The sequence below is a fragment of the Bemisia tabaci genome, chromosome 5 (genome assembly GCF_918797505.1).
Source record: "Bemisia tabaci chromosome 5, PGI_BMITA_v3".
In the NCBI taxonomy this organism is placed as follows: domain Eukaryota; kingdom Metazoa; phylum Arthropoda; class Insecta; order Hemiptera; family Aleyrodidae; genus Bemisia; species Bemisia tabaci.
In genome coordinates this window covers 44,227,778-44,253,256 of record NC_092797.1, presented here as the reverse complement: position 1 = coordinate 44,253,256, position 25,479 = coordinate 44,227,778, and the positions used below count along the sequence as shown (strand labels likewise).

General features: G+C 38.1%; 3 protein-coding genes across 5 annotated transcripts in view; all 3 read right to left on the bottom strand.

Moving 5' to 3' along the window:
- LOC109031962 (glutamate transporter polyphemus) overlaps positions 1-12,051 on the bottom strand; it is a 34,438-nt gene extending 22,387 nt beyond the window's left edge. Inside the window, exon 1 of the mRNA XM_072300791.1 lies at positions 11,915-12,051. The gene's annotated coding sequence lies outside the window, so the exon portion shown is untranslated. The remainder of the gene's footprint in view (positions 1-11,914) is intronic.
- Positions 1,629-9,417, bottom strand: LOC140224669 (proton-coupled amino acid transporter-like protein acs). Its single transcript, XM_072300788.1, has 9 exons — positions 9,176-9,417; positions 8,052-8,194; positions 7,222-7,372; positions 6,511-6,632; positions 6,014-6,098; positions 4,765-5,037; positions 4,003-4,181; positions 2,878-3,053; positions 1,629-1,937 (listed from the first exon to the last, which is right to left on the bottom strand). The coding sequence occupies exons 2-9, from the start codon at positions 8,171-8,173 to the stop codon at positions 1,693-1,695; spliced, it is 1,353 nt and encodes a 450-aa protein (XP_072156889.1). The 5' UTR covers positions 8,174-8,194; positions 9,176-9,417; the 3' UTR covers positions 1,629-1,692.
- Positions 12,052-13,362: 1,311 nt separating the features above from the next.
- Positions 13,363-25,479, bottom strand: part of LOC109030570 (proton-coupled amino acid transporter-like protein acs) — a 50,580-nt gene continuing 38,463 nt past the window's right edge. For all 3 annotated transcript variants that reach the window (XM_072300784.1, XM_072300785.1, XM_072300786.1), the window contains 7 exons: positions 24,324-24,474; positions 21,790-21,911; positions 20,377-20,461; positions 18,985-19,257; positions 17,221-17,399; positions 16,298-16,473; positions 13,363-15,094 (listed from right to left, as the gene is read on the bottom strand). In XM_072300784.1, coding sequence (XP_072156885.1) covers positions 14,844-15,094; positions 16,298-16,473; positions 17,221-17,399; positions 18,985-19,257; positions 20,377-20,461; positions 21,790-21,911; positions 24,324-24,474 — 1,237 coding nt within the window. In that variant the 3' untranslated portion in view covers positions 13,363-14,843. The remainder of the gene's footprint in view (positions 15,095-16,297; positions 16,474-17,220; positions 17,400-18,984; positions 19,258-20,376; positions 20,462-21,789; positions 21,912-24,323; positions 24,475-25,479) is intronic.

The window sequence follows — 25,479 nt, the reverse complement described above, 5'->3', positions numbered from 1 at the left end:
TTTTCCGAGTATCGTTGCCACACCAAATCATTTTCGTTCACTATTTTTTCTTAAATTTACTTCATATGTTTCTTGACGTTGCCACATACTACAGAAAATTATTTGTGCGAAAATGATTTAGTGCGGCGACGATAATCGGGCAAATTACCACAAATGTACTTTGTGCGGAAAATATAGTCAGCCAGGATGAATCATTAGATTGTTCATAATGGTGCCGGGTTGCCTAGGACTAGAGTGGCTATGTACTAGTACGCTGCTGAAATCAATTAATCCTTGAAAAGTTCATTCCGAGCTCCTTGTTCGCCAAAAGTGTGAACCAAGTGTGAACCAAACGGAATTTTTTAACGAAGGTGGCTTATGGGAGAATCGTGGGCTGCTAGTCGTTTTCCGCCGGGGCTGAGACTTCGCGAATACGGCATCGCCAGACGCCGCACACTAGTCTCAGGATTACTGGACTAAACAGCCTCCTAATGCGACTTCATCGGCGCTCTAGTGCATAGCGATTCTATTGTGCTCTATGGCTTAGGATGAAGAATTTTTTCCCGGTGTTACCACATGGCACCACAATGATGTATGCGAGATACAATATTTTTATTCCCCTTGGTGTTTTGTGATGCCGAGAAACGTTACCTCACCACGGATATTATTGTCATTCAGTGACGTGATTTCGTTCGTGTGCCTGGGTCATTTAGTTTTCTCCGCCTTAATTTTAAAAAACAAGTATATATTTACCTACTGCGCACTTATTCCTACTTATTACCAAATTATTATTCTGATTATTCTCTACTTCATTCTCTAATTTTTTGGAAGGAGTGAAGGATAGGGATTTTGATGTGTTTTTCTGTTTCCTCCGCCATTTTAGAAGAAAAAGTATTTTTTATATGATCTTGGTGTTATTTCATATATTGCTTTATTGATTTGTTTTTGTTTTTTCTCTGGATGGATTTCCAGCTGGATGGATATTTCCTAAAGGAGCCATGCAGTAGATAAGCGTTTTGCTGTTTTAAGATTCTCCAGTGAAAGTGAAAAATATCATAAATGATTCTCAGAGAATTAATATTATCTTCGCAATGACCATCAATTTAGTATTGTTGCATTTTCAAAGGGTCCATTATTGTTTTTTAACATAGAAATTAGCTTATTCCAACACGTAAACTTCAGGAAGAGATACGAAAACTGACAGTAACACGATCTGGCAACACTTATTTGATGATTATTGGAGATTTTCTAAGACATTTGGACGCTTTTGATAATATTTTATCAGAGATTCCACAAAGTAATTTTTCCATGGTAATATGGAAACAATATTTGCCTAAAATGTGCTGCTAAATGACTGTGATTCGGAAAACAGTTTGTTCAAATTCTGAATAGCAAACTAAGGCTCACGGCTCACCTGCTGGGATTTTTCCCAATCAGCCAGTGACACTTTCCAAGTTGCTTTTGTATTTTTTTACACATTTGGACGTATTAATGTGACAAAAAAACTATGAGAAACCGAATTAAATCAACAGGAATTGTGAGAACAGAAATCCAATGCGCGAAGTTCCTTTTGACTTAATTAATCCTGCATAGATTTCTATTCACTATCAGTGCGTTCATTTTAATTCAGGGTATATCTTAAGATTAAAAAAAGGTAGCAAAAAGGGTTTATATTTACAACAAGAATAAGAAAAAATATACAGATCGATTTGACTAGAGAACAGTTTCGTAGATCTCAGTGAGAGTGGTGCTCAGAGATACAACAAGGGCGAACATACCGGTTAAAGTGAGAACGATGGATGTGAGTAAGAAGAGAGCGAATTTCACACCTCTGTACTCGTTCCAAAACGTGAGTGTGTACATGATGGCCGGAAACCAGAGACCAAGTGCCGGTACCATCAGGGATCCCACGAGGGACATCACCAACTCCAAGCTCGGTACCACGATACAAAAAAGGACTGGAACAGATCTCATTCATAAGTAGAGAAGAGCTAACGATGAAATCGTTCAAAATCCCCCCTCCTTTTTTCCTCAAATACATAAGTTTTACCAGAATTAAGTATTTCTGAACTGAAAAATGGTAAAAACTGATTGCGGTGGACGTACGAGTCGTAAGCCAGTATGTTGGCGTTTTTTGGCAACGTATGTTAAAAAGTCAGCATAAAGCTGAAAATCTCGATACGGAGGGAAAAATCTCATATGGGTACACTTTTCCCTCAAAGAGATATGCTGTTTGGTGCAACATTAGTTACGTCCATTCAGGAAGGCAACTGCAGACGCGTTTCGGTTCGGCCTTGTTGGGCCAATCCTCAGTGCAGTGCAGCCTCCTGAATTTTCTGCTACCGAGCTCGAGAGGTCGTGAAAACCAGCCCGAGACTTGGGACGTATAACTAGTGTTGCACCAAACAGCATATCTCTTTGAGGGAAAATTGTGCTCTTATGAGCTTTTTCCCTCTGTATTGATATTTTCAGCTTTATGCTGAATTTGTAACGCACGTTGGCAAAAAACTCCAACATATACTATCTTAACATTTATTTTAAGCCCAATTGTATTCTTGAGTAAAAAGCTTTCTTTAATTCAAAACACGTATCTCGACCTTGATTTTCATCGTAATTTCTAAGAGAGACTATTGACTGCCTTTTGAATAGGCGTTTCACAATTAATTGGACGTGTTTCTATCAAACGGAACTATGCGCAATATGACGTGAGCCCTGTTATGCACCTATCCGTATGGGTCTCAGGGCTCATGTCTTAATGCACATCGTTCCGTTTGGCAGAAATACGTTCAATTGACATCGGTCAATACAATAAATCATGACATTTTGAAGAGAGAACCAATATAATTAAAGAGAAAAATTACGGAATTTTGTGAGTGCATAGTTTTTATTTTTACTAACCGTTTGCGCACGTTACAACTGTCCGGAATGCGTACTCCCATTGGTGTGGATTTTTGACATCACCAAGCCATAGCCTCAAGTTTTTGTGCCAGAGTTGTTCGATCACAACGTAATTGCAAAGAGGGTAGGTCGTAAAAATTGAGCACGCTAACAGAATCCGAATCAAATCGCCAACGCTGAAATCCGAAATCATTCAAGTTAAATATTTTTAAAATAATTAGAGGCAACTCTGAGTAGTTATCTTCCCATTTTATTTTCTTCGTTTTTTGCACAAGCAACGATACCAGTTTTTCTCTATTGTCTCAGAGGAGCTTGAATGGTGTTCCTCAATCTAACGTTCATGAAATTACGAGCAAGAAGCCTTGTTAAAAAGGGGCCAAAATCGCCAATTGTTAGTACCTCGAATCAGCCATCGGGACCTGCGCTAAGTTAAATGTTATACTGCCGCATATTTCAGGAAAAAATTTCAGCTGTTTCTAAGATGACGGGAGGGGGTTGTGGGGGGTTAAAATGGGGTGGGAGGGAGGAGTTGAGCAATTGCCAGTATGCATTTCTACATATTTTTCCTCGAAATTTTCACTTTGGACCTTAAAATGATCCAGAACCAATTGTAGGGGGGATCGTGGGTTTAAATTGTAAGCATACTCATGCAGGATGGATGAAAAATATGGATACCTGCATGTTAATACCTCAAGAAACGTTGCAGATATTGACACGCGGTTTAGACAAAACCTTCTCAAATGAAAGTGTACACATTTTTGTTTACTCCCGCCCCCACCCTCTGAGGAAGGGGGGCGGGGGGGGCAACTTTCGGATTTCAAATAGGAACCATCGTCTTGTGATTCCTTGTTAGAAAGATCACGAAAAAAAATTGGCCCAAACCGCTGGTCTTTTTTATCACCATTTCAAAATGGCGCAATATTAATACCTCCGGTCCTCCGTGTGGTTTATTGGGCGATTTAGATGGAACTCGGTATCCGGGTTATTTCTGGCACGGAAACAATAGTGCACAGTACCGACAGGTACATTTTCATTCTATTGATGTAATGTATGCCTCATGTTTGTAAAAAATTGATTGTTAATATACCGATTTTCGATCAATTGATTTGCCTAAATATGTCTTACATTCCAGTTTGCGGCATATTCAGAGTGATTGGGTTTTGTGTGTTTTCTCCGTAAGCCAAATACCCAAAAACGCCGATGATGATGTAGAGAAATATATCTGGAATCGTTGCTGCGTTAACTACACCACAAACCGATCCGTATTGTGCCGGTCTTGTCATCTTATTTTTCAAAGGCACGACCTGTAACGACATAAAATAAAAATCATTACCATTAAACTGCTACGCTGTCTTATTATCGAGGAAAACAATAGCGCTCAATTGTTTTAATCGTGCTCCCTAAAAAAATCGACTTATTTAATTTAGTTGTAACAGCGAATTTTCGTCTTGATGGTAAAAAAATAAGAAGGATGAGAAAGTAGTGAGTGCGTAAATATTGACGTTATTTTGAACAGGTCTTCCATAGCCAAAGTAAGGGACCACGTATATCCATTGCGGAGTTTCAAAAACTCCGCTCCTAGTTTTTTTTTATTTATTTATTTTAAAGAAAAACAAGTCAACATATATTACGGAAGTTTTCAAGAAATTACTTTGACCAGTGTTCTCAGGAAAAAAGAAAGCGTGGCAGGAAGTCTGCAACGTTGCAAACGGAGATACGTGGTCTCGCACTTTGGCCATGTTTTTTTTTTTTTTTTTTTTTTTTTTTTTTTTTTTAATACTTGTGTTGTTTAACACTAACTTTTGTAGAATGGTGCCCTTTTCCGCTAATTTTTGACCTAATTTAAATTATTTTTAAATCGTTTAATTTCGAATGGATTGAACTCACCACACCAAACGCTCCTAGAGCGAAGAGAACTTGACCGAAGAAGAGAGAGAAGTCTCTTACAGACCCGACCGCTTTTTTTCCCTCCAGCGTCATTGGTTGGGAAAATATGTAGTAATAAACGGCAGCGACGCACCCGACAGCGCAAAAACTACCTAAAGTCGACCCTGGGGCCAGGTACTTCAAATTGCGGACCCAACACATCACGATCAGTGGTCCTAGTAAGCACAAGAGGTAAAATCTTAGGGGCGCGGGGGAGAAGTGTTGCTCACAGATCTGGAAAAATTAGAAAGTACATACCTAGTTGGTTTACTTGAAATTTGGAGGCATTAAAGGGTTCCCTTTTATTGACCTGGTCTAACCAAGTTCATTTTACCTATAACAGAAGTGTTTCAAGATAGCTAAGATTCAAGGTTTTTTCGCGCATGACAGTTCGAACATGGTTTCTTAAGTTACACTCATACTCCTAACACGGAAAATGAAATCCTTAAGGTTAAGTGGCGATTGAGGAAAATAGGTGTATCCTTCTTTTCGATTTTCACTGGTACATTATTTTTAATTTTTTTCATACAAAAATAATGCGTTAAAAAAGAATTGGAGTAAAAGATGCCAGACTAAACATTTCTGGTACGTCAGAAAAATTCTTATAGACTGTGAAAAATGTATTTTTAAATCAAGATGAACTCTTGTCGAATATTCTTAGGAAATATAACTATTTAATGAAATTTAATTTCCTTTCGAAATATTTATGGAAAATATCTCAATTCTTCGTAAAACTCTTTTTGGAACGAACTAGAGTCCTTTTGGAATATTCAATGGAAGTTTCCTTTTGATCCAATACTTTTTCTTCATGTTTCAATGCGGATTATCTTCATCTTGTAAGGGTAAATTTACCATATTTAGCAAAAAAAAAGTTGCATGAATTCCCTTGATAAAAAAATTATTGCTTTTCGGACTGTCTGAAACAATCGAATCGAAAAAGCATCAACTCGCATAAAAATACCCAAATTATGCAGAGAACAAAAGAGGGAAAGATTTAATTGCCCTATTCAATTCCTGTACTTTGCATTTTTGATTGAATTTATCGCGCTGGAAACGTGCGACGTTTAAAGTTTGGAAAGTCAAATAGTAGGTAATGGCATCGACATCATCTAAAAAAAAAGGAGATTGAGACTGCCTCGATTTGTGACTAGCCTGAACTAAACATTGATGCTATAATCTTGAGAGGCCGTAAACAAAATTTGTGACGTACCTCTTTAATATTTACAGCGATGAAAATCGCATACGCACAGTCCGTGCCAAATTCCAACATGACTATTGCAGTTGTCGTTAGGAACCTGAGAAAAAAAGTTGAAGTTGTTATTTGTAAGTTGTGGTTTACTTTACTTTTTCAATTTCCATTTTAACTTGTACTTCTTATGATGGCATTAATTGGCAGGTCAAGATGAAAGTTTTTCCCCAAAATTAAAATTAATATTTTTTTTTGCAGAATAGGTAATGGTTTTTGTGAGGCAGGTTTTACTTTTACTTTAAAGTTACTTTAAGGTACTTTTAAGTTATTTTTACTTAAAACTTTTAACTTTACTTACTTAAATTACTTTTATTTTAAAAAGAAAGACATGCACAAAGTCTTAGACACAAGACAAGACACAAAGTCTATACACACTTATAATTCTCTCCTCTCCTGTGTCAGGTACAATATTTTAAAACCTAAAATACGTAAATTATCAAATTATGACCAGTATTTACCTTGCAGTGCCTTTAAATCGCCTCAAACATCCAGGGCCTAACTCAAATGCCGCTTCCATTGTTTCTGGATATGTCATACGAGGGATTCTTTTCCGCCTGCAAAGCTCATGCTCTGATTTGCCCTGCAAAAAATTGTTAGAAAAGAATAAAAAAAAAACTTGCAAATGCAGTCAGAAAATTCCGATAATCATCAGTAATGAACATCAAGAGCGAATTCTTGGCTTCGAGCGCCTGCAATTTTCCGTGATACGCTCCGCTTTGCTAAGAAGATAGTTTAGATACATATCCTAATTGAATCGATTTCAGTAAGGCAGACCTAAGTCCAAAAACTCATGAGCTCTAGCGTTCTGCGTGATCAACGAAAGCCAAGGCTCATGATTATTTGAACTTAACAGCAGGTACCGATTTGATGAAGGTATGCGCAGGCTGGTGCTTTACATTCAAGATAACAAAACTTCTGTTTCAATTCCGAGCACAAAAATCAGTCTTTATCTATGGTTTATTTATTTCTGAATATTTAAATTTTTCTATATTCAGCCCAAATAGATTGTAACCAGCCGGAGAATACTAATTTATTGCGACCTGTGATTTAATGACGTAGGAAAAGAACTACTCTACGTAATAAAATAATGGTATCACTTATTTAAAATGCTGTAAATACAGGTTTAAAGACTTTAAATTGAAATGAATATTGATTTAAATTGTACTTACGATTAAGATCATGCTCCCTGTTGTTAATATTCCAGCGAAAAGGGTTCCGACAGCTCCAAGTACATATCCTGCGGTGTAAAAGGCTCTGGGCATGCCCAGGATTCCAGTTCCTAAAGTCGCTTTTATCAGAATGAATAGAGATTCGATATACCTGTTTATAAAAAGATAAGAAAAATTTTCACGTATTATATGGGTATGTAGATATATGCAATATTGAAACTCTTATGTATGTTCTTCAAAGAGTACAGTAACAGTATTAATAAGACGAATTCATGCTAAAAGGAACTAGAGACGTGTGGGAAAGATAGGATGTGCTTGTGCGAGCTGCATCAGAAACAATGTAAAAGTGGGCGTGATTCCTTTCGGCAAAATAGAAATGTGGGATTTGACGTTAAGTCAAGAGAAACTAAGTGTCAATATTTAATAAGTCATGAGCCGTGGGCATGTGACAAGAACGTGTTGGACAGGGCTCATGATTTAAAGAACCTCGACGTCGAGATCCGCGTCCCTGTCGTCGCCTGTGACGTCACTGGCGCTTTATAATTCCCATCAATTTGTACGGCCCTTAACTAACGAGCTTTTTCCTTCTTTTCCACCCATCTCTGGTTCCATTTAGCATAGATACACCCAATAGAGTAGTAGTATCCATGCAATTACAATTTTTTAATAATTTTCTCCTCTATTTCAGATTCGAAAGTTTTCAAAAGGTAAAAAAGGAAATTATAATTTTTCATTTGCATAGAAATCAGATAGTAATGCTTCATTAATAATTGCATACAAATTGCGTATGGTAAAAATTAAAAATTCTTAAGCATCACTTGGGTACTTACGAGGCCGATTTCGCAGGAGGTAATTGGTCATGTGGCTCGTAGTCATCACTATTGTTGGTGACACTATCGCTTCCCTCCACATCGATGGCCGCTTGCGAATCTGAATTTTTATTGAAACGCATTTTTCATAACTTGTAGTCCTTCTGTGAGTCAGGAAAAAAAAATTGGCAGAATATAAATATTTAGTTTCTTCTCAATCACTGAAGAAAAATTCTGCTCTCGTGCTAGCATGCAGTAAAACTGCCGACAGGATGACCCGAACACCAAGATAGGAACCAGTCAGTATAGCTAAAGCAAAAATATATATAAATAAAAAATATATATATGTATAAATTTATAGAGTATTAATATCGCGGAAGGTTTGCGATAATATGTCCACAAGCAATATTTAAGATGAAAGATGTAAATAATTAATTAATAATTATTTGCAATCAATTACATTAATTGATTGAAATCGTATCGTCGGAATGCGACCAATCTCAGTGGTTAAGGGTAGTTTTTTTTTTTTTTTTTTGAGAGAGAGTTTTAATTGTCAAGTCGGGTCGTAAAATGGATAGTTAGTTAAGTTTTTGACAGGAGTCTTTTGGTTTCCCTATAAAATTGTTAGCGAGCAGATCAATTCAATGTTGGGACCAGTAGAATGCGATGGGTTGCATTTAAATGTGGCAATCTTGATTTCCCGAAGATGGCATATAAAATTTTAAAACTTCTTATAATATATTCTTGAACTTTTAGGTTGTCAAAACCCCAGTCTGGGTTTGATATTTTAAGTAATAACATATCGTCGGTTGGCTTACATAAGGGCGTAACTACACATTGAGATGAGCCTGGATAAGCATTGAATTGTATGGAGCCCAGGGTTCATCGCAGATTGTAGTTACGCCCATATGTCAGGTAGGCAACGATATGTGAGAAATGAGGAGACCTCAATACAATAGAACCAAACAGATGTGCAATTCAGTTCCCAATCATTATAGCATATTTTTTTTCGGTCTCCGTTGAAACAATTTCTTATTAGTGTTTCCATTACTCAGATCTAAAAAAATGTAGTTAACGTGTTGGCAACAGTGCCAGGAGATGATGGCATTCTTTTTTATTTCAGACAATATCATAATGTTACTTACCTGAAAATTGTATCCAACTTGTGACTAAGAGATGCAGCAACCAAAATCAAATTTTAAAAAATCACTAATTCAATGAAGAGAAGAAGATTGTCACTCAGCACAAAAAATTGAGGTGTGAAGGTAACCTTTTCTCATGAATTTTTGTTAGGTAGAAAATTTGAAAGAATTAGAAGGAACGTTTTGAAGAGCAATTTTAGCTCTAGACATGTACTTTAACAATGGCCACTCTAGGATGGGTTGTGTCTTTGGTGCGAATACGAAAATAACGGGCCAAACTGATGGAAAAATGCAAATTAACCCTTGTCATGTTTTCAAACAATGAGGTATCTTCGAGTTTAAATATGTTAATTCTTTTATCAGCTACGTAGATGCCTCGCCATTATCTTTATGACTCGCTCGCTAGCACGTGGGTGGTTTTGTCAACCAATAAACTTAATTGGAAATTATTTTGACCGCGCAGCTTTCATCCATGAAGTGCAGCATGACTCTCACTTGATAGATCAAGTATGTTCAGTCCAAAAAATGATTCAGAAACATAAAATTTTTGGAAGAACCAAGGGTTCTTAAACTTTGGTATTTTCCTAAACTTATATTTTTTTTAAAGAGGCTGGTGTCCCGAAGATGTAAATTCAGAGGTAAAATATCACAATGTGAATGAGAAGTAAAATTTCGAGTCTACTTATACACAAAAGCCATTTTCATAAAGCTCTCTCGCGCTCAGCTACTTTTAACCAACACGGCTTTTTATATCCTCACAGAGCCTCCCAGGCGATTAACGCTGTTAAGCGATTTTATAAAGGGAGTTTTACCAAAGTTAAGTGTCATGGGGGGTTGTCAGCGGGATTTTATGTTACTAAGGGTTTAAAACAGGGATGTTGTTTGTCGCCAACATTATTTAAAATTTATCTCGAGTGCGTGCTAAAAGAATGGAAAAAGAAATGTTCTGGTATGGGTGTCCCCTTGGGTGATCTTGAAACTCTGTTCACTCTGTGCTTTGCTGATGACCAGGTGGTGGTTGCTCAAGATCAAGACGACGCGGAATACATGATGCGCAAGTTAGTAGAAGAGTATCGGAAGTGGGGTCTGGAAGTCAGCATATCCAAATCTGAGAAGATGACTCTTGGCGGTGATCAGCAAAGCATTGAGTTGGAGGATGGGCAGCAGATCAAAGGCTGCGAGCACTATAAGTACTTGGGAGTGCGGTTGACCCAGGATGGAAGAACTGATCAAGCGATTAAGGAAAGAAACACCCTGGCAAGGAAGGCGATGTTAAATGGAATCCTCTGGGACCCTCCGATTTCCAAGGAGAACAAGAGGAGAATTTACGACGTTGTAGTCAAGAGTATTCTTACATATGGATGTGAAGTTTGGCAGCTGAAGGAGCGGACAAAGGGGATGCTAAGAGCAACGGAGATGGATTTCTGGAGGAGGTCTGCTGGAATTTCTAGGAGAGATCGGGTCCGCAATGAAAGAGTGCGTCAGATCATGGGAGTCGAAAATGACATCATATTCGACGTCATGACCAGACAGCTTGTCTGGTATGGTCATGTCAATAGAATGACGGACGAAAGGCTGCCAAAGAAGTTGCTTGATTGGGTTCCTCCTGGAAGGAGACGAAGGGGACGCCCAGTGAAAGGGTGGCGACAGGGGATTTTAGAAGAAATGAGGGTTTGTCAACTCCCTGAAGGGCTTTGGGAGGATAGGGGACTTTGGCGGCTAGGGGTCGCAGAGCGCCAAAGAGCGCTATAAAAGCGACTTTATACATACATACAGAGCCTCCCAGAAAGTTAAGACCCTCTTATTTCGGGTAAAAACCCCTGGCGCCACCCTTTTTTGGGTGTCCTCTTCTCCTCCCAATAGAAACTGAACCAAAAACACCCTCTTCAGCAGCCTTTCTCCCGCCGTTCTATTAACACGACCATATAACGGACTTCTATTTTCTCAACAACATTGGCCAAGGGTTACAGTCGAATAGTATGCGATATAGAACGAAACAGTATATCAAGATAAAAGTGTGCACAGACCATCGATTTAAAAAAGAAAAAGAAAAGCCACATTTAAAATAAGAGTCAAACATAATTCAGCGAGGCAAAAATAAGTATGGGTCCAAGATATGATTAATTTGGGGCATGGTCCAGGAAATACATACCTACATGAAATCCCACATATGCTGTTCTTTAATAAACGATACAGAAAAAGAATTATCCGCGTTAATTTTTGTCAAATCATTCAGGCAGTCAACAGAGCGAAATTATTCATCGCATATTTTCTATACGAAGTTTTTGTGGTCTGCACTTTGAGAACCCGTGTTCAAATATAAATTGAACCACGAGGTTTTCATCGCGTTTGAGAGTGAATGTCGTATAAAAACACGAGAGCTGTTAATCCATCTCAGGAGAAGTCTACCGATATTTATAGCTAGTATTATCTTAATCTGCTCATTTGACACCTCAACTATGACAAAATGGGAGGGCACTGATCATTGGCATGTAATTCAACTACCGATAAGATGATACATGCTAATTACATAAGATGGTCTTTATACGTGCATGTTTTCCTTATTATCAATAAGAAATTTTATTAATGTCTTTGTCACACTTTTCTCGACGTCTAAAAACTGTGAAAACGTAGTGGAACATTGAAAGTGTGAGTCGTGAAATATCGTTCATCTTGACTTCTTTGAAATCATTGATTATGTTCGATGAGGTTCCGAATATAATATTCATAACTTTTACTCACGTTATTAGAGCTTGATCCTCTGAGGATGAAACTGAACGAAAGCGTAAGTGCACATATATGTCACACAGATATGTCATAACAGATATGTCGTCGGCAACTCACTGATCCGTGTATACTCAGCAGTTGGTGCTTTTTTCAGCTCACTTTTCAACTAATTTGACCGGTAAATTGAAGTAATTTTACGGTCTCTAATCAGTTACCATTGTTTTGTCACCGGTAGGCATCCAGCTTTCCGGGCCTAATGTCGAAATAGAGAAACGAGTCAGAAAAAAAATCTACGGATCAAGTTGAGAAGCGCAGTTTTTGAATTACACCGTAGAAGGAATTAAAAGCAAGAGAAGGAGGCTCTATCCGAAAGAATATTGTGCTATAGAAAATCTCAAAGAAAAATCTTTGTGCTTCCAAAAATTGAAACAAGGTATTCGAAAAAAATGCTAATTGGTTAACGCAGGAAAAATTAAAATGAGCAAATGGAATGTGCCTATCTTCAAAATTGTATTAGCATGCATTGAAATTGAAGCTATCGAAGAACTGCGCACTATCATATTTTCCAATTAAGCTTTTTTGGTGCTTCTTTTTGCTCAAGCTTTTGCCACTACCTACTATTTTGCTACTTTTTGCCAAGGATGCTCTTTTTTCTCACAGTGAAGTTCAGCTCTTTGTGTCGCGGAACAATCAGTTGGACTACATTTCGTGAAAAAGGAACCAATAAGTCTTGCTCATCCATAAAAACACTTATCTGCGTAGGGAAACTAATAGAACATAGATGTTTCTAAAATGAGCCAGAAATAGTGGTTTTGACTAATTAAAAAATATAGTCCGATTTGTAAGAACCCGTATATGGCGCCATTGGCAAATCTGAGGACTGGAGATGGCGTCGCTGGGTTTTCAATATGATCAATGTTCCCGCTGCGACCTATCGAGGGAGACTTTAATTTTACTCTCATTCACAGGTGGAATAAAATGTGATTATTTGCTAAAATTTTCGAAAAATCGATTTTTTCCGGTGAAATTTAGGTAGTCTAAAGCCACCGATTAAGATCAAAAGTAAGCAAAATCATCGTACATGGCTCAATCAGTGACATTAAATACCTTGAACTATATAACATATTCTCTCCCAAATACGAGTGACACCTCATTGGCAGCATTGAGCGGAGTATTGCGAATTCGCGCCATAGCGCTATCGCGCCTTCAATTTTGCGTATGCAACACGGACATCCATCAAGCATAAATAGTTGTATCTCTGCGCCGTCGTCAACGCGCGTTCTATCCCTTGCTTCCATATGTTCGTATTTCCATATTGCAGGCTGTTACTAACTGTAATGAAGTTTCAAAATTCGATGTACTGGCATCACGCTTCCTCTCCTACATGGTTTGGTTAATCTCCTTCCATTTTAAATCTTAAGAAAAGGGAAACTGGCATGGATGATAAAAAATCATCAAAGAACTTGAGTCAAAATAATTTATTGATTTCAGGTATTGTATTGTGTTTACTTCATTTATAAAATATCTCTTAAAATAATTGATGTCAGCGCATCGTTGTTCTAAAAGTGTCACTAAACAAAATATAAAATTATCAACAAGATAAGTGCGCATAGGTCTAATTAAAATAAAATAATCGTTTCAATCTTTTTGTTATAAACTTAAAAATGAGGCAGATTTGGATTTAAAAACAACTTCTGCACGCGCAACGCATTCAGTCTCCATTGGACTAACGCAAGACTGTTTGTTTTACTCTCAGATGTATAATACATATATAAAAGATTTAAAGCTTCAATATTTACAAATTAAGAAAAATCAGAATGAATGATTAAAGTATAAATTAACAAAGGAAAATCCTCTCAGGATGCCTAAATAAATTATTCTTCCTAAAGTTTGAAACTTATCTTAACCTATTCTGACGTGCTGAGAAAGAGCACCGTATGAGCAATCGAGTGTCGCTGAATTTCATCCGATACAATATTTATTCCGGATAAAAACGTATACACACATTTTATTGGAAATTTCAGTTACACTGAATCACAAATTTAAAAAATATATACATAAGTTTTCCGAAAAATTGATTTTTCATAAAAATAATTTTAGCGACTTTCGAAGGTTCAAACGACATTTTTTTCCTCTCAGCACGTCAGTATCGCAGTCTTGCTTTAGTCCAACGTCGTATGCACAGTGGCGATTTTGAAAGTTGGCAACAGTGCTTTCCCTCCATTCAAAGCCATTAAAAATATCGATTTGAAGCGAGACAAGCTGCTTCTTCAAGAATCGATTGTTTTACATACATTTAAATCCAAGAAAAAACAGTGTTGCCAACTTTCAGGAACCGCCACTGCGTATGCTGGCGCACATAAAACTCAACAAAACTAAAGAGCACAGAGAAAACAACTTTGGCTTAAAAGCCGTGGCGTGGCGTGCTTCGATATATATCAATATTTCCCCATTTGAAGCTACATTAAAGAATCTATTATTAAGGTGTTCGTTGTGAATACCCTGATAATCGATCCTTTTCCACGGGTTTAAATGGCAGATCAATCGATATATCGCAAAGCACGCCACGGCACTGCTTAAAATCCAAAATGACGGAGTGCGGGTACGGTTGCGGGACTCAAAATCCTAAGCAGTAAAGCCTTAAGTTCCAAAGTCCGACCTAACTCTCCAGAACGAGAGTCGCACTCAAGACTCGAACTGTCCCGAAGGCGGCTATCTAAAATCTTTCAGTCTTAGTCCGTCTCGGGACAACGGGTTTCAGACCTTCTTTTCTCCGTGTGAGGGTGTTAGCTCCATCTGTATGGAAATTGAGAGGAGCCGATGAACTCGGGGTTCATCGGGGGAATTTAGACGGTTGGTGACTATCAGGTCTCGACGCGGCGGCCGCCTCCCGGGAGGGTGGCGGTTAGTTTCACTCGGATCCGGTAGAGGTCGCTCTCAGGTCTCAGCTGAGAAAGAACTCGTGGTAGATCTTGTTCAGACTGGTGCTGGTGCCGATGAAGAAGCCGAGGAGGGCGATGAGGATGAGGATCATGTTCTTCGTGAGGAAGAGGACGAAGCTGAAGCCGCGGTAGTAGTCCCAGAAGGTGAGCATCTGGATGATCGCCGGGAAGGCGATGCCCATCGTGGCCAGGCACAGGGCGCCGATCAGGGAGATGAACAGTTCCAAGTTGGGGATGGCTACGGCCAGGGTGACTGAAACATTGGAAAAATTGAAATCAAAATCCGGGAATCTCTGAAATAATTATGACCCAAAGTCAACGTAATAGTGTCAGACACTGGAAAAAAAGTCGCCTGGATCTAGAGTCCAGACTTTTAAGAACATTGACAAGAAAAAATACTCTTGATTCAATCGGATATTAGTTTGAATCAAAAGGAAATCCGCTTAAATCAAGAGCCTTGGCTCTTTGATTCAAGGAAAAATCCGATTGAATCAAGATTATTTTTTCTTGTCAATGTTTTTAAGAGTCTGAACTCTAGATCCAAGCGACTTTTTTTCCAGTGGACGATCCCCGATTTTCTTCTCCATATTATTTTTTGAACAACAAATCAAGAAACCTTGAGACTTAAAATCTTGTGAGTAAGATTCGCAAAAAATGTCATTGCGTTGTAAAATTCAGTCCGCTATATAAAAATGTAAATAAAACACGAGAAACAGCTAGGAAACGTGAAATGAAAAAAGTATCTATTTCTGGTTTAATCCAACTTAAGGGCCGTATTTATGCTGAAAGTAACAATGTGAATAAGGTTCATGTGGAACACGGTTCCATTTAGCATCTGACGGTATGTTTCTTTTTCTCGTGGCATAATACCCTCAGATCTGAGTTTCAGGAAAATCCATCAGCAAAACACCGAAATGCCAATTTTCGGCCATTTTGAACTTCGTCGAGTGCCATTTTGAAACGGTCGCAAAGTATGACTTTAAGTTTGCACAAGTGACTTTCCTTTTTTTATTTTTTCTCGAACAAGGTGTCACAAAGGGGAGGGAGTCCTTTCCATTTAAGAGAAGTAAGAGGGTCCTTGAAATTTTTGGGGTCCGCTGCCTGAGGGGACAATTTGAAATTTCAGGGGGGCCAAGAAATAGCCTTCTTTGGCCTCGGAACGTCCCTCCCTCATGTTTCAAATCGTTACCTTAATTTCGTAAAGAATTATCGCGGAGTTAGGGCTTAAACTGATACCGTATATGGCCACTAATGCAGGATAAGAGCTCCGAAGTGAATGCTCGCAGGGAAGTATTTCGCATGATTGAAGGCGTTTTTTACTGTCGACGGATAGTGATTCTCACTTGGCCACTACTAGATCTACTTATTCAAATTCCAGTCAGAAAGGAACTCAATAATACTCATTAGTACTCATTGATTTCTAATGTACTAAACACAGTGATGAAAAAAGGCTTACATGTGACTAAGACAATTGAGGTTCTGGTAACGTATTCCCAGAATGTTTTATGTTCATTTTTCTCCAATTTAGCCGCAATCCATCCATTCCACATGAGATCAAACGCTACGTAGCAAGATAACGCGTAGCACATGTAGATAGAAGCAGCCAACATAAGCTTCACACTTTGAGCTAGCCTGAAAACCAATTAAAGAGTAACATAATGAGAATAAAGTTGGAATAGTTTCGTGTGGTTCCCGACCATTTATACCTTGGGAAATACTTTTTTAAAATAAAATAATGATACGAAAAATGTTTTAAAATTCTAGTCAGAAACATGCTAAAAACAAGTCGACAAATTCATATTATTTTATCATGAAGCACCCTCTGGTGAAAATTAGGAAAGAATCATAGCTTGTTTATGTTATTCCTATTTTTTTCAAATTCTTAAAATAAATGTATCAATACTAAGTTTAGAAAAATACTCAAAAGCAGCCTGAATAACTGACTGAAAACGAACACAGTAAAACGGGTAGGTAACCAATGCTAGAAAACAAATAAAATAGCTGAGGTGTTTTGGGACGAGCTCAGCCCCTTGATCTATCAGAAAAATTAAAAATAATCAAATCAAAGAAAATGAAAAACTGTCTGATCCTTATTTTCGATAAAAAGAAGGGAAAAATAACGATGCTATTTTTTCTTATTTTTTTTTCGTTATCACAAATGGGAATCTGATAGTTTTTGATTTTGTTTATTTCATGTATTTTCATTTTCTGGTCTCGGGCGTTTTGTTCGTTTTCTAGTCTCGGTTTCTCAAATTGCCATGTTTGTTATTGCTACTAAGTTTAGTATTTACTGAATTTTCTCGTGAGTAAAATCCCAGTCTCGCAAACAAACTATGCGTCTAAAGTTATAACTTCAACGTTCAATAAGGTAATACTTACACTTCATCTTTCGGAAGATTCAAAGTTATGCTTCCTTCCGCTTTCTCTCCAAATTTCATGTAGCCGAAAAACCCAACAAAAGTGTACAGAAGAGTAATGGGTATCATAGAAGTATTCAGGACGCCGAAAGGACTTGCAAACCTTTTCGGATTGCCCATCTCGTTCTCAAGAGGAAGAATCTGCAGGAAAAAAAGCTGGATTTAAACTCGGTTCATTACCTACTAATTTTGACGACTAAAATATATTAATTATCAATCTGTTTTGAATCTAATGTGCGGCAGATATGAAATATTATAAAATTCAATGTTGATCGTGAAATACGGAAACATTGAAATTATTGGCTTGTAAGGTTATTCGAGAGACCCAAGTATCATTTGGATGTATTTTTAACAAACGGAACTATGTGCATTCAGACATGAGCCCTGAGACCCATCAGGACATGTGCATAACAGGGCTCAAGTCATAATGCACATAGTTCCGTTTGATAGAAATACGTTCATTTTTCAATGGAAAAATCGCAATATTTTGAGATTAGAATGCGATTATTCAAAAAAAATTCCTCCTCCGAAAAAAGAGGAAAAAACTTATAACTCCCAAGAGCAGAGCAGGGTTAAAAAATTCTACTAAGCAATATTACGCGGCGCTAATCAAACGCAATCACTTCTCGTCCCGGGATCGAGTGACAGTAAAAATGATGCCACAGATAAAACTGATAACTTTGAGGAAACGAGTTACGATTTGATCATTAGTTTACAGGCTACGATTATCCAACTTCAAGACATCATCACGACACATTCGACAGAAATAGTCAAAATTAACAATAAACTCAAAGAAATACTCCAAAAAAAGGCTATTGTAGGTCCCTGCCATAGACCTACATGCTAGGTTTAGTGCTTATCATACGTTCCTTGGATTTTTATGTTGTGTTAACTTAACTTTAATTCATGCCAATGGATACCGGTGATTTGTATGGGTAGTGGTGACAATGGACCTCTGGACAAGGTACGAATTTAAGCAATCTGATACACGTTTCTTAACCAGAATTTCTCGTAAAATACGATTAACACAACGAAAATTACTGAAACAAACTCCTAAGGAAGATATCAACGTTTTAATTTCACATTGGTTACGAGGAATTTCGACTGCCCGCTCACAAGAAACTCAAAGCTCTACGTGAGTCAAATCGCGCACCACAACAGTTTCAGCAAGCTTCTCATTCGAGCAATGTTCATTTCCCACCATGTTGTTCAAACTATAGGCAATTTGCTATAGCTGAGCCAAAGCGTCAAGATTGAGGTTGCCAGATTTTTAAATCGCAGATACTGTCATGATAACGTTTAGCGCGCGTTGTGAATCACGCAGAGCATTGAGTTTTCATGAGCGGGTGGTTTGAATTCTCGCATCAAGAATCATTTAATATCTTCAGAAGGAGTTGAATTCGGTAATTTTCGTTGTGCGCATCGTGTTTTACGTGAAATTTTAGTTAAGAAACATGTATCAGAATGCTGCAATATTCGTACCTTGTCTAGTGGTCCATTGTATTGAATTCTGTGCAATCGAAAGGCCTCGTGGGAAAAAATAAACGGAACAAGGGTTTGCTACATTTTCTCCTATTATTTATAAATCATACGAGGCTTCCATGAGGAAAGGAGTTAGGAAAACTATGAATACGGCATAAAGTCTTCTCCTATGAATATGGTAGGATTGTCAAATAACAAAACATACTCTGTGCGGAATACTTGATTTTAAACTGCATGTACTTACCACTCCAATAGCTTCCATGGCGAACAACACTGTGCCGAAAAACAGCGGCATGTTCTCCACTTTTCCGACAGCCTGTCGTTGTGAAATGTGCGGGATATCCGAGAAAATGTAGTAGAAGGTGATTCCAAAACTGACGATGGTCACGAAGTTGGCGGCCGAAGAGAACGGCGCTAGGAGCTTCAGGTTCCGAATCCAACAGATCAGGATGAGAGGGATCAGGATGTAAACCATGTAGAGTCGCACGTCTGTTTCCGCGTAGTATTCGTCGCAAACCTGAGAAAATAGATAGACATAGATTTCTTTAGATAGATATAGAATTAGACATGATCTACTTCCTCAAATGCTTAATAACATGCGTGCGAGTCATTAAAAAGGGCTCGTCCTGATGACGCTGGTGATGATCGGGACTCTGAATGAAGGCGCACTGCACGCAACTATTCGTGTTCGAGGGATGTTGGTTTTGCATACACAAAGAATTGAAGGCGTTTTCACTTCCCTAGCCCTCAGTTCCATATCGATGTGGAAACTAATACATATACTTCACTGTTCACGCTCGAGGGATAATCATGCTGCATAAACGGCTAGAATTTAGAAATTCTTATTGCGACGTTGAAAACTTAAGCTAATGTTGTATTTTTCACAGAATTGTCATCACTCGTTTAAATATAATAAAGTGAATTTCGATGAGATATTTTGTTTCCTTTCCTTTTAAAATATAAAGCATGATCTAAGAATTTGAAATGTTGCAACTATGGCATTTGTTTACTTAAACCATTAATACAGGCAAAATAAAGGTGCTTTGATATTCCTTTCTTTCCTGAAAACGCACGTTAAGCACTGCACCACTATATACTTGTTTTTGCAAGGTAATAATTTTCACATTTTCCGCTTCCTCTGCATTTAATTCCATCTTCATCTCGGAAGAGCATGTATTATAATAATTCTAGCTGAAGCGCACTTAAGCTATGCGTTCATGACTGCAAAAATGTCAATGGAAATCGACAAGGCCAGCGTGCATGGAGGCTATTTCAATTGTAATCTTCCGTCACATTTCTAAGGCGCAAGGATACAACTATTTGAACTCTCCGGAATGCGTGAGGTATCACGCCGCATTTGAAGGCGTTTTCAAAACAGCCAAGTTCCGATACCCGGATTATCGTTTTGCAAAGTTCTTATCATTATGTTTTATTTCCTACCATTTGTTTGTTTTAAATCCTCCTATGAAAACTACTTATTTGCTGAATACACTTCTGGCTGGAGCGCATTTTAGCTATGCATTCACGACTGCTAAAATTTCAAAGGTGTTTCAAAAATTGTGAAACACCGCAATCGAGATACATGGTTTCCCACTTGGGCCATATCGATACGCATAGATCATGAGAAAGTACGTACCGCTTTGATATTACTGGCCATGAAAACGACGTAGATACAGCTGGCTCCGATTTGGTACAATATGAGGAACAATTGGGTAGTGAACCTGAAACGAAGAGATGAAAGGTGACTTATTCTGTTAACTAAAGCGAAACCAGTTAGGATTACGCAAATTGGAGACATCCTTGATGGGAATTGCCCATGCGGAAACGTGAACGGTATAAGCGCAGGTCCTCTTTATTTCGTTAAGGTTATTGATTCCTAGGCGGATCTTCATCAATGCAACTTGATCGAGCAAGGGAAAGATGGACGTCAGTTTTCAGCTTTGATTTTTGGAAGAAAGACGCGGTGAAAACAAAAGTTCGATCATAAACTGGACGTTCGGCGTTCCATATAATCCGAACTATTGAGTCTGTCTAACCGAACTTTCGGTTTGCGTTACCGAACTGCGGCGGTGAAGTGAACCGATAAACGGAGTTTGGTCGTATATCCGAACTTTGGATACACAAACCGAGAGTTTGTTTCGATAAACTAAATATTAGGGGTAATATAGAACACCGTATGGACGTATTTATGCTAAAAGGAACAATATGCATAGGGCTTGTGTACGACACAGTTCCTTTTAGTATAAATACACCCAAATGTCGTTTCATACGACCGAACTTTTTTCCAGTGCGTCGTTTGCTTGCATCACAGAACAAATTTTAAACAAGATTTTTCCAAACGAGACAGATTTTAAATTCAGTATTGACTGAATTGGTGACCAATAGATCGTATTCGAAACATCGAACAGGTGAGATTGTGTTGATGTCAATTGGTTAAACATGGCCTCAAAAGTCAATTTAGAAATCTAAGAGAACGAGTCTTCTGTGATAGAGTTTTTATTCTTTCGAGTACCAATGGCAATTAAAAGTGAAATTGTTAGGATTTTCTCTTATTTTCAGCTTTTCCAACTTAAACCCTAAAATTTTTATTTGAGATTATGTTCTATTGTTTGGAACCAAACGATATATCGAACCAATATCAAATACGATCCATTGTGAAATGCGGCAGAGGACTCCATCCTCGGCAAAATTGTGCACCATTGATTTTATTTTCGTTTTCAATCTCAAGAATCATTTGTTTCAAGTTTTTGTACACTTTGAATGCACTGAACGGCGCACAAGGGATCGAGTAATGGGAGAGGTCGGACAAAATCTGTAAACTTTTAAAGCTCATAACTCCGTTTTTATTCAAAATGTTGAGGTCTTAAAAATGGTCACATTGGTTTTCTTGTCAAATTTTTAAGAATCGCCCTTAAAATTTAAAATTTGACAGAATAAACAACTAAATTCGCAGTTTTAGTAAAAAAAAATCATATTCGACCTCTTCTATTAGTTCGGTCTATTGTGCGACGTTGGAACGTAATAAACATGCGGGGAAAATCAAACTTACGCAGCATAAGGCGTAAACCACCGAAGCCATTGCGGGCCCTCCTCAAAGGCGGCCTCTGACGTTTGAGGGTACGTCATACTGGGGACTTTTCGCCGCCTGCAAAGTTCATATCCTGCGCCGATCTGTCAAAAATCAAAACATAACATCCTCGATGTATCATTCCTTGCATTTTATCATAACATGTGTTTTGGCAACCATGCTGTGCTGATTTATAACCTCCTCCACAGATATGACTCTAATGGCACTATTCAATCAACGTATGGATCCGAGCAGAGAGTACAGCCACTCAAGACAGACATAAAGCTGTCAAAAATATCGCTACCAGAAAATCTCCGACTCATCGATTTGGCAGATCGGACGGGAGTATAATTTTCTTTTGCTTGTTTTTGTGCAAATAAAAATTAAAAATTAGTGATCCAAGGTAAAGACCGAATAATTTAAAAACAAACCGAATACCAGGAAATAAATAACCTCTTAAAATGAAACTTTCGGTATTTAATTCAACTTCTCTATAGTATGAGCATGATAAACTAAAAATCCTATCGATGTAGTATATGTTCTTTTTCCCACTTCTTTAAAAGAAAAATCAAGGTATTAAAATTTCTTCAAGTTTTAAATTTTTTTTCTTCTCCTTTTTCGTTTGGTTCTCTCGCAGGTTTAGTGATGCAAGTGGAAAGGGGTTTAAGCAGCATGTATTAGTGACTGAAAAGTTCAGCATCAGCACACTTGCATCATAAATAGATTCCTTGTAATTTGTCAAATTTTCTATTTCCTTTTCGACGGAAAGTATAGTTTATGATATCATATACGACAATAATACACAAATATAAGCCCGAATAATTCAACTAAAAACACAAATAAACGGATAACCTCGGCTTTCTTTGAAGATCTCTGGAGTTTCTCTTTTGCAAGCAAACTCATTTCGCCTGATTTGTTACCCAATTACTTCTTAGATGGAATCTCAATTTAAGTTAAAAAGACATTTCTCTAAATGTTGCATGTATTATGTAATCACTCATAATTCGCAGCAGCATCTCAGTAGCTGATTGCATGACTTAATTAGCTCATATTACCATCTCAGTTTTCCGAGTGAGAGTTCCGTCCAGTGGCGTGGTGTGCTTCGCGATATATCGATTGATCTGTCATTTAAACCTACGGAAAAGGATCGATAAATAGGGTGTTCGTAATGAACACTTTAAAAATCGATTCTTTACCACAGGTTCGAATGGGGAGATATCGATAATCGATCATAAACGCCTTGCCATTGGTTCCGTCGATGGAAATTTGCCCACGAATAATCCCTTTCCGACGCAGGCAGCTAAGATAATCCTCTTGCACTATCAATTTCCAATCGCTTTTCTCCCCTTCCCCTTGTATCAGATCATCTCCACACGTGCTAGCAATTATCTCTGTTATTTCTTTGCCAGTGTTGCAATTTTTTGGAGATTCTACCACATTCTTATGACAACTAATGCTGCCCGAGCCAAAATTATTCACAAGCTGTCAGAACTGCTTACTGCTTTAAGTAAAATCCGTCGCTCTCCCAACGTAAGGGCATAACTACACTCTGCAATGAACCCTGTTGTTCATACAACTCAATGCTTTTCCGGGCTCATCTTAATGCGTAGTTACGCGCCCTTATGTCAGGAGAGCGATGAATCAATGGAAGCGCTGGCCGTCCTGAAACTCTGCCTCTTTCGAAGTTTTGCAATTTTAAGGGGATATCTCCGCAGTTAGCCTATACCAGACCAAATACACGCGGAAATTGTATTAAAAACTCGACAAAACTGTTTTCCACTGATTCGCCCTGCTTCAGATAAGAATTCATTAGGGGCCGGTAATAAAATACGTAACGTTAAAAATCTGATTTTCAAACTCCCGCCATCCCCACCGTAACGCACCGTGCGCTGTAACACATATATCCGCCCTCTGAAAAAAATGGCTGTTTGCCGCCACCTTTCCTCAACTTTGTTGATGAATTTGCTCGAAAAATTGCCATCTCCCGATGCTAAACGCTGATTTCAGATTTACGGAACTCATACCTAGACTCCACATTCTCACCTACAATGCAATTGAAACGCAGGTTTAGACCCCTTCTCTCCTACAGCGTTACGAATTTTATAAACGACCTATAAGCAGTAACAATCTGCCCTGAAAAATTAACTACTTTTTCATCAGCATTGCAATTTTTGTAGATATAGATTTTACGAAGCAATAGAAAACAGAACAATTTCATAGGAAAATAAGCACCACTGCCATTCATAAATGTTTTATGCCTCAAATTAAGTCCATTAATAAGCCAACGTGAATCTGGGAGAATGCAAACACAGCCTTATCTTTGACAATTAAGGTAAGAGGCAATCAGAAGTGTGTCAAAAATAAGAGCATCGCTCTTAGGCGCATCGAAGAATTTCCTCACTAATTGGTCTATTTATCCTAGAAGAAATTATGTGCATGTGGTTTGCGTGTAGCATAGTTCCTTTTAGCTAACGTCCAATTGAATCAAGGAAGTTAGTAAATGAAACGGGACTCACCAGAGAGTGAATGGCGTATGTACACAAGAATCCAATCACAAGCGTTCCTATCGTCCCAACTGTGAATCCAGCATTGTGGAAAGCGTTGGGCATGGCTAAGATTCCTGTTCCTAAACTTGCTTTCAGCATATGGAAGAATGTGTCGGAGTATCTGGAAACAAATTCATTTGCATCATAATTGGATCAAAAATGATACATGTGGCTTGTAGAAAGGGATCGCTCCTAAATTACGTAACGGGGGGAGGGGGGTGTGGAGGAGAGCGTATGCAGTAATGGACAAAATAACTGATTGTAGTAGATAACTACGTGCCCGTGCTAAGGAAGAAACGCCGTATGAGCCTTCAGACGTTGCCAAGTTTCCTTCGATAAAAACGGAATTTACTGGGAATGTTGCGAATATTATTTTCCAAAGTTTTCAGACAATTTTGTACGCACTTTTATCTAAAATATCTGAAAATGTCAAGGAAAATTATGCATGAATGTTGTCAAAAATACATGTTTATCAAAGGAATTTTGGCAACTCTCGAATGTTCATACGACGTTCTTCCTTAGCAGGCCTGAATAGACTGACGGCAACCCACGAGAGGCCCTATTATAGTTAGTCCATAAGTTCCCTCCTTTTAGTCTATGAGAATCACTCTTTTCCACCAACAGGATCGCTCTATTTTCCTTTTGATTTCTTCATCTACAGCCTTGTCTATCTATCAATTTCAATAATCATTCCGCAGTGGTATAAGGCAACAGCTTTCCTTTTCACACTTCTCATGATCGTATTCGCAAGTAGTATTCTTATGTTCCTGGCGAGTCAAAGGTGGTATTCATTAACTCTCTCACTTTTCCAATTATTTCGTCAGGCACACGAAGGCCGTGCAGAAATATTGGCAAGAAAACATACATTATACTAACGTCAACTGTGTCACTGCTTAGCCTGCGGCCCTTCAAGCAGACGGACATACGCACGAGTGTTTACTCTCCCAAGACGGTGCTATTTCCTCGGTTTTGCTTACTTTGTTGCAAGTGTATATAAATAGTAGAGGTCCACCCAGGGTGTGACCCCTCTACTGCCCCTTACTAGTCTTCATTAATTTAGTTACTGTATCTGCTTTGCATTTTGCAGTGAGGAATTAATTTTCCCAGCTCGTGTTTGAAACAACGC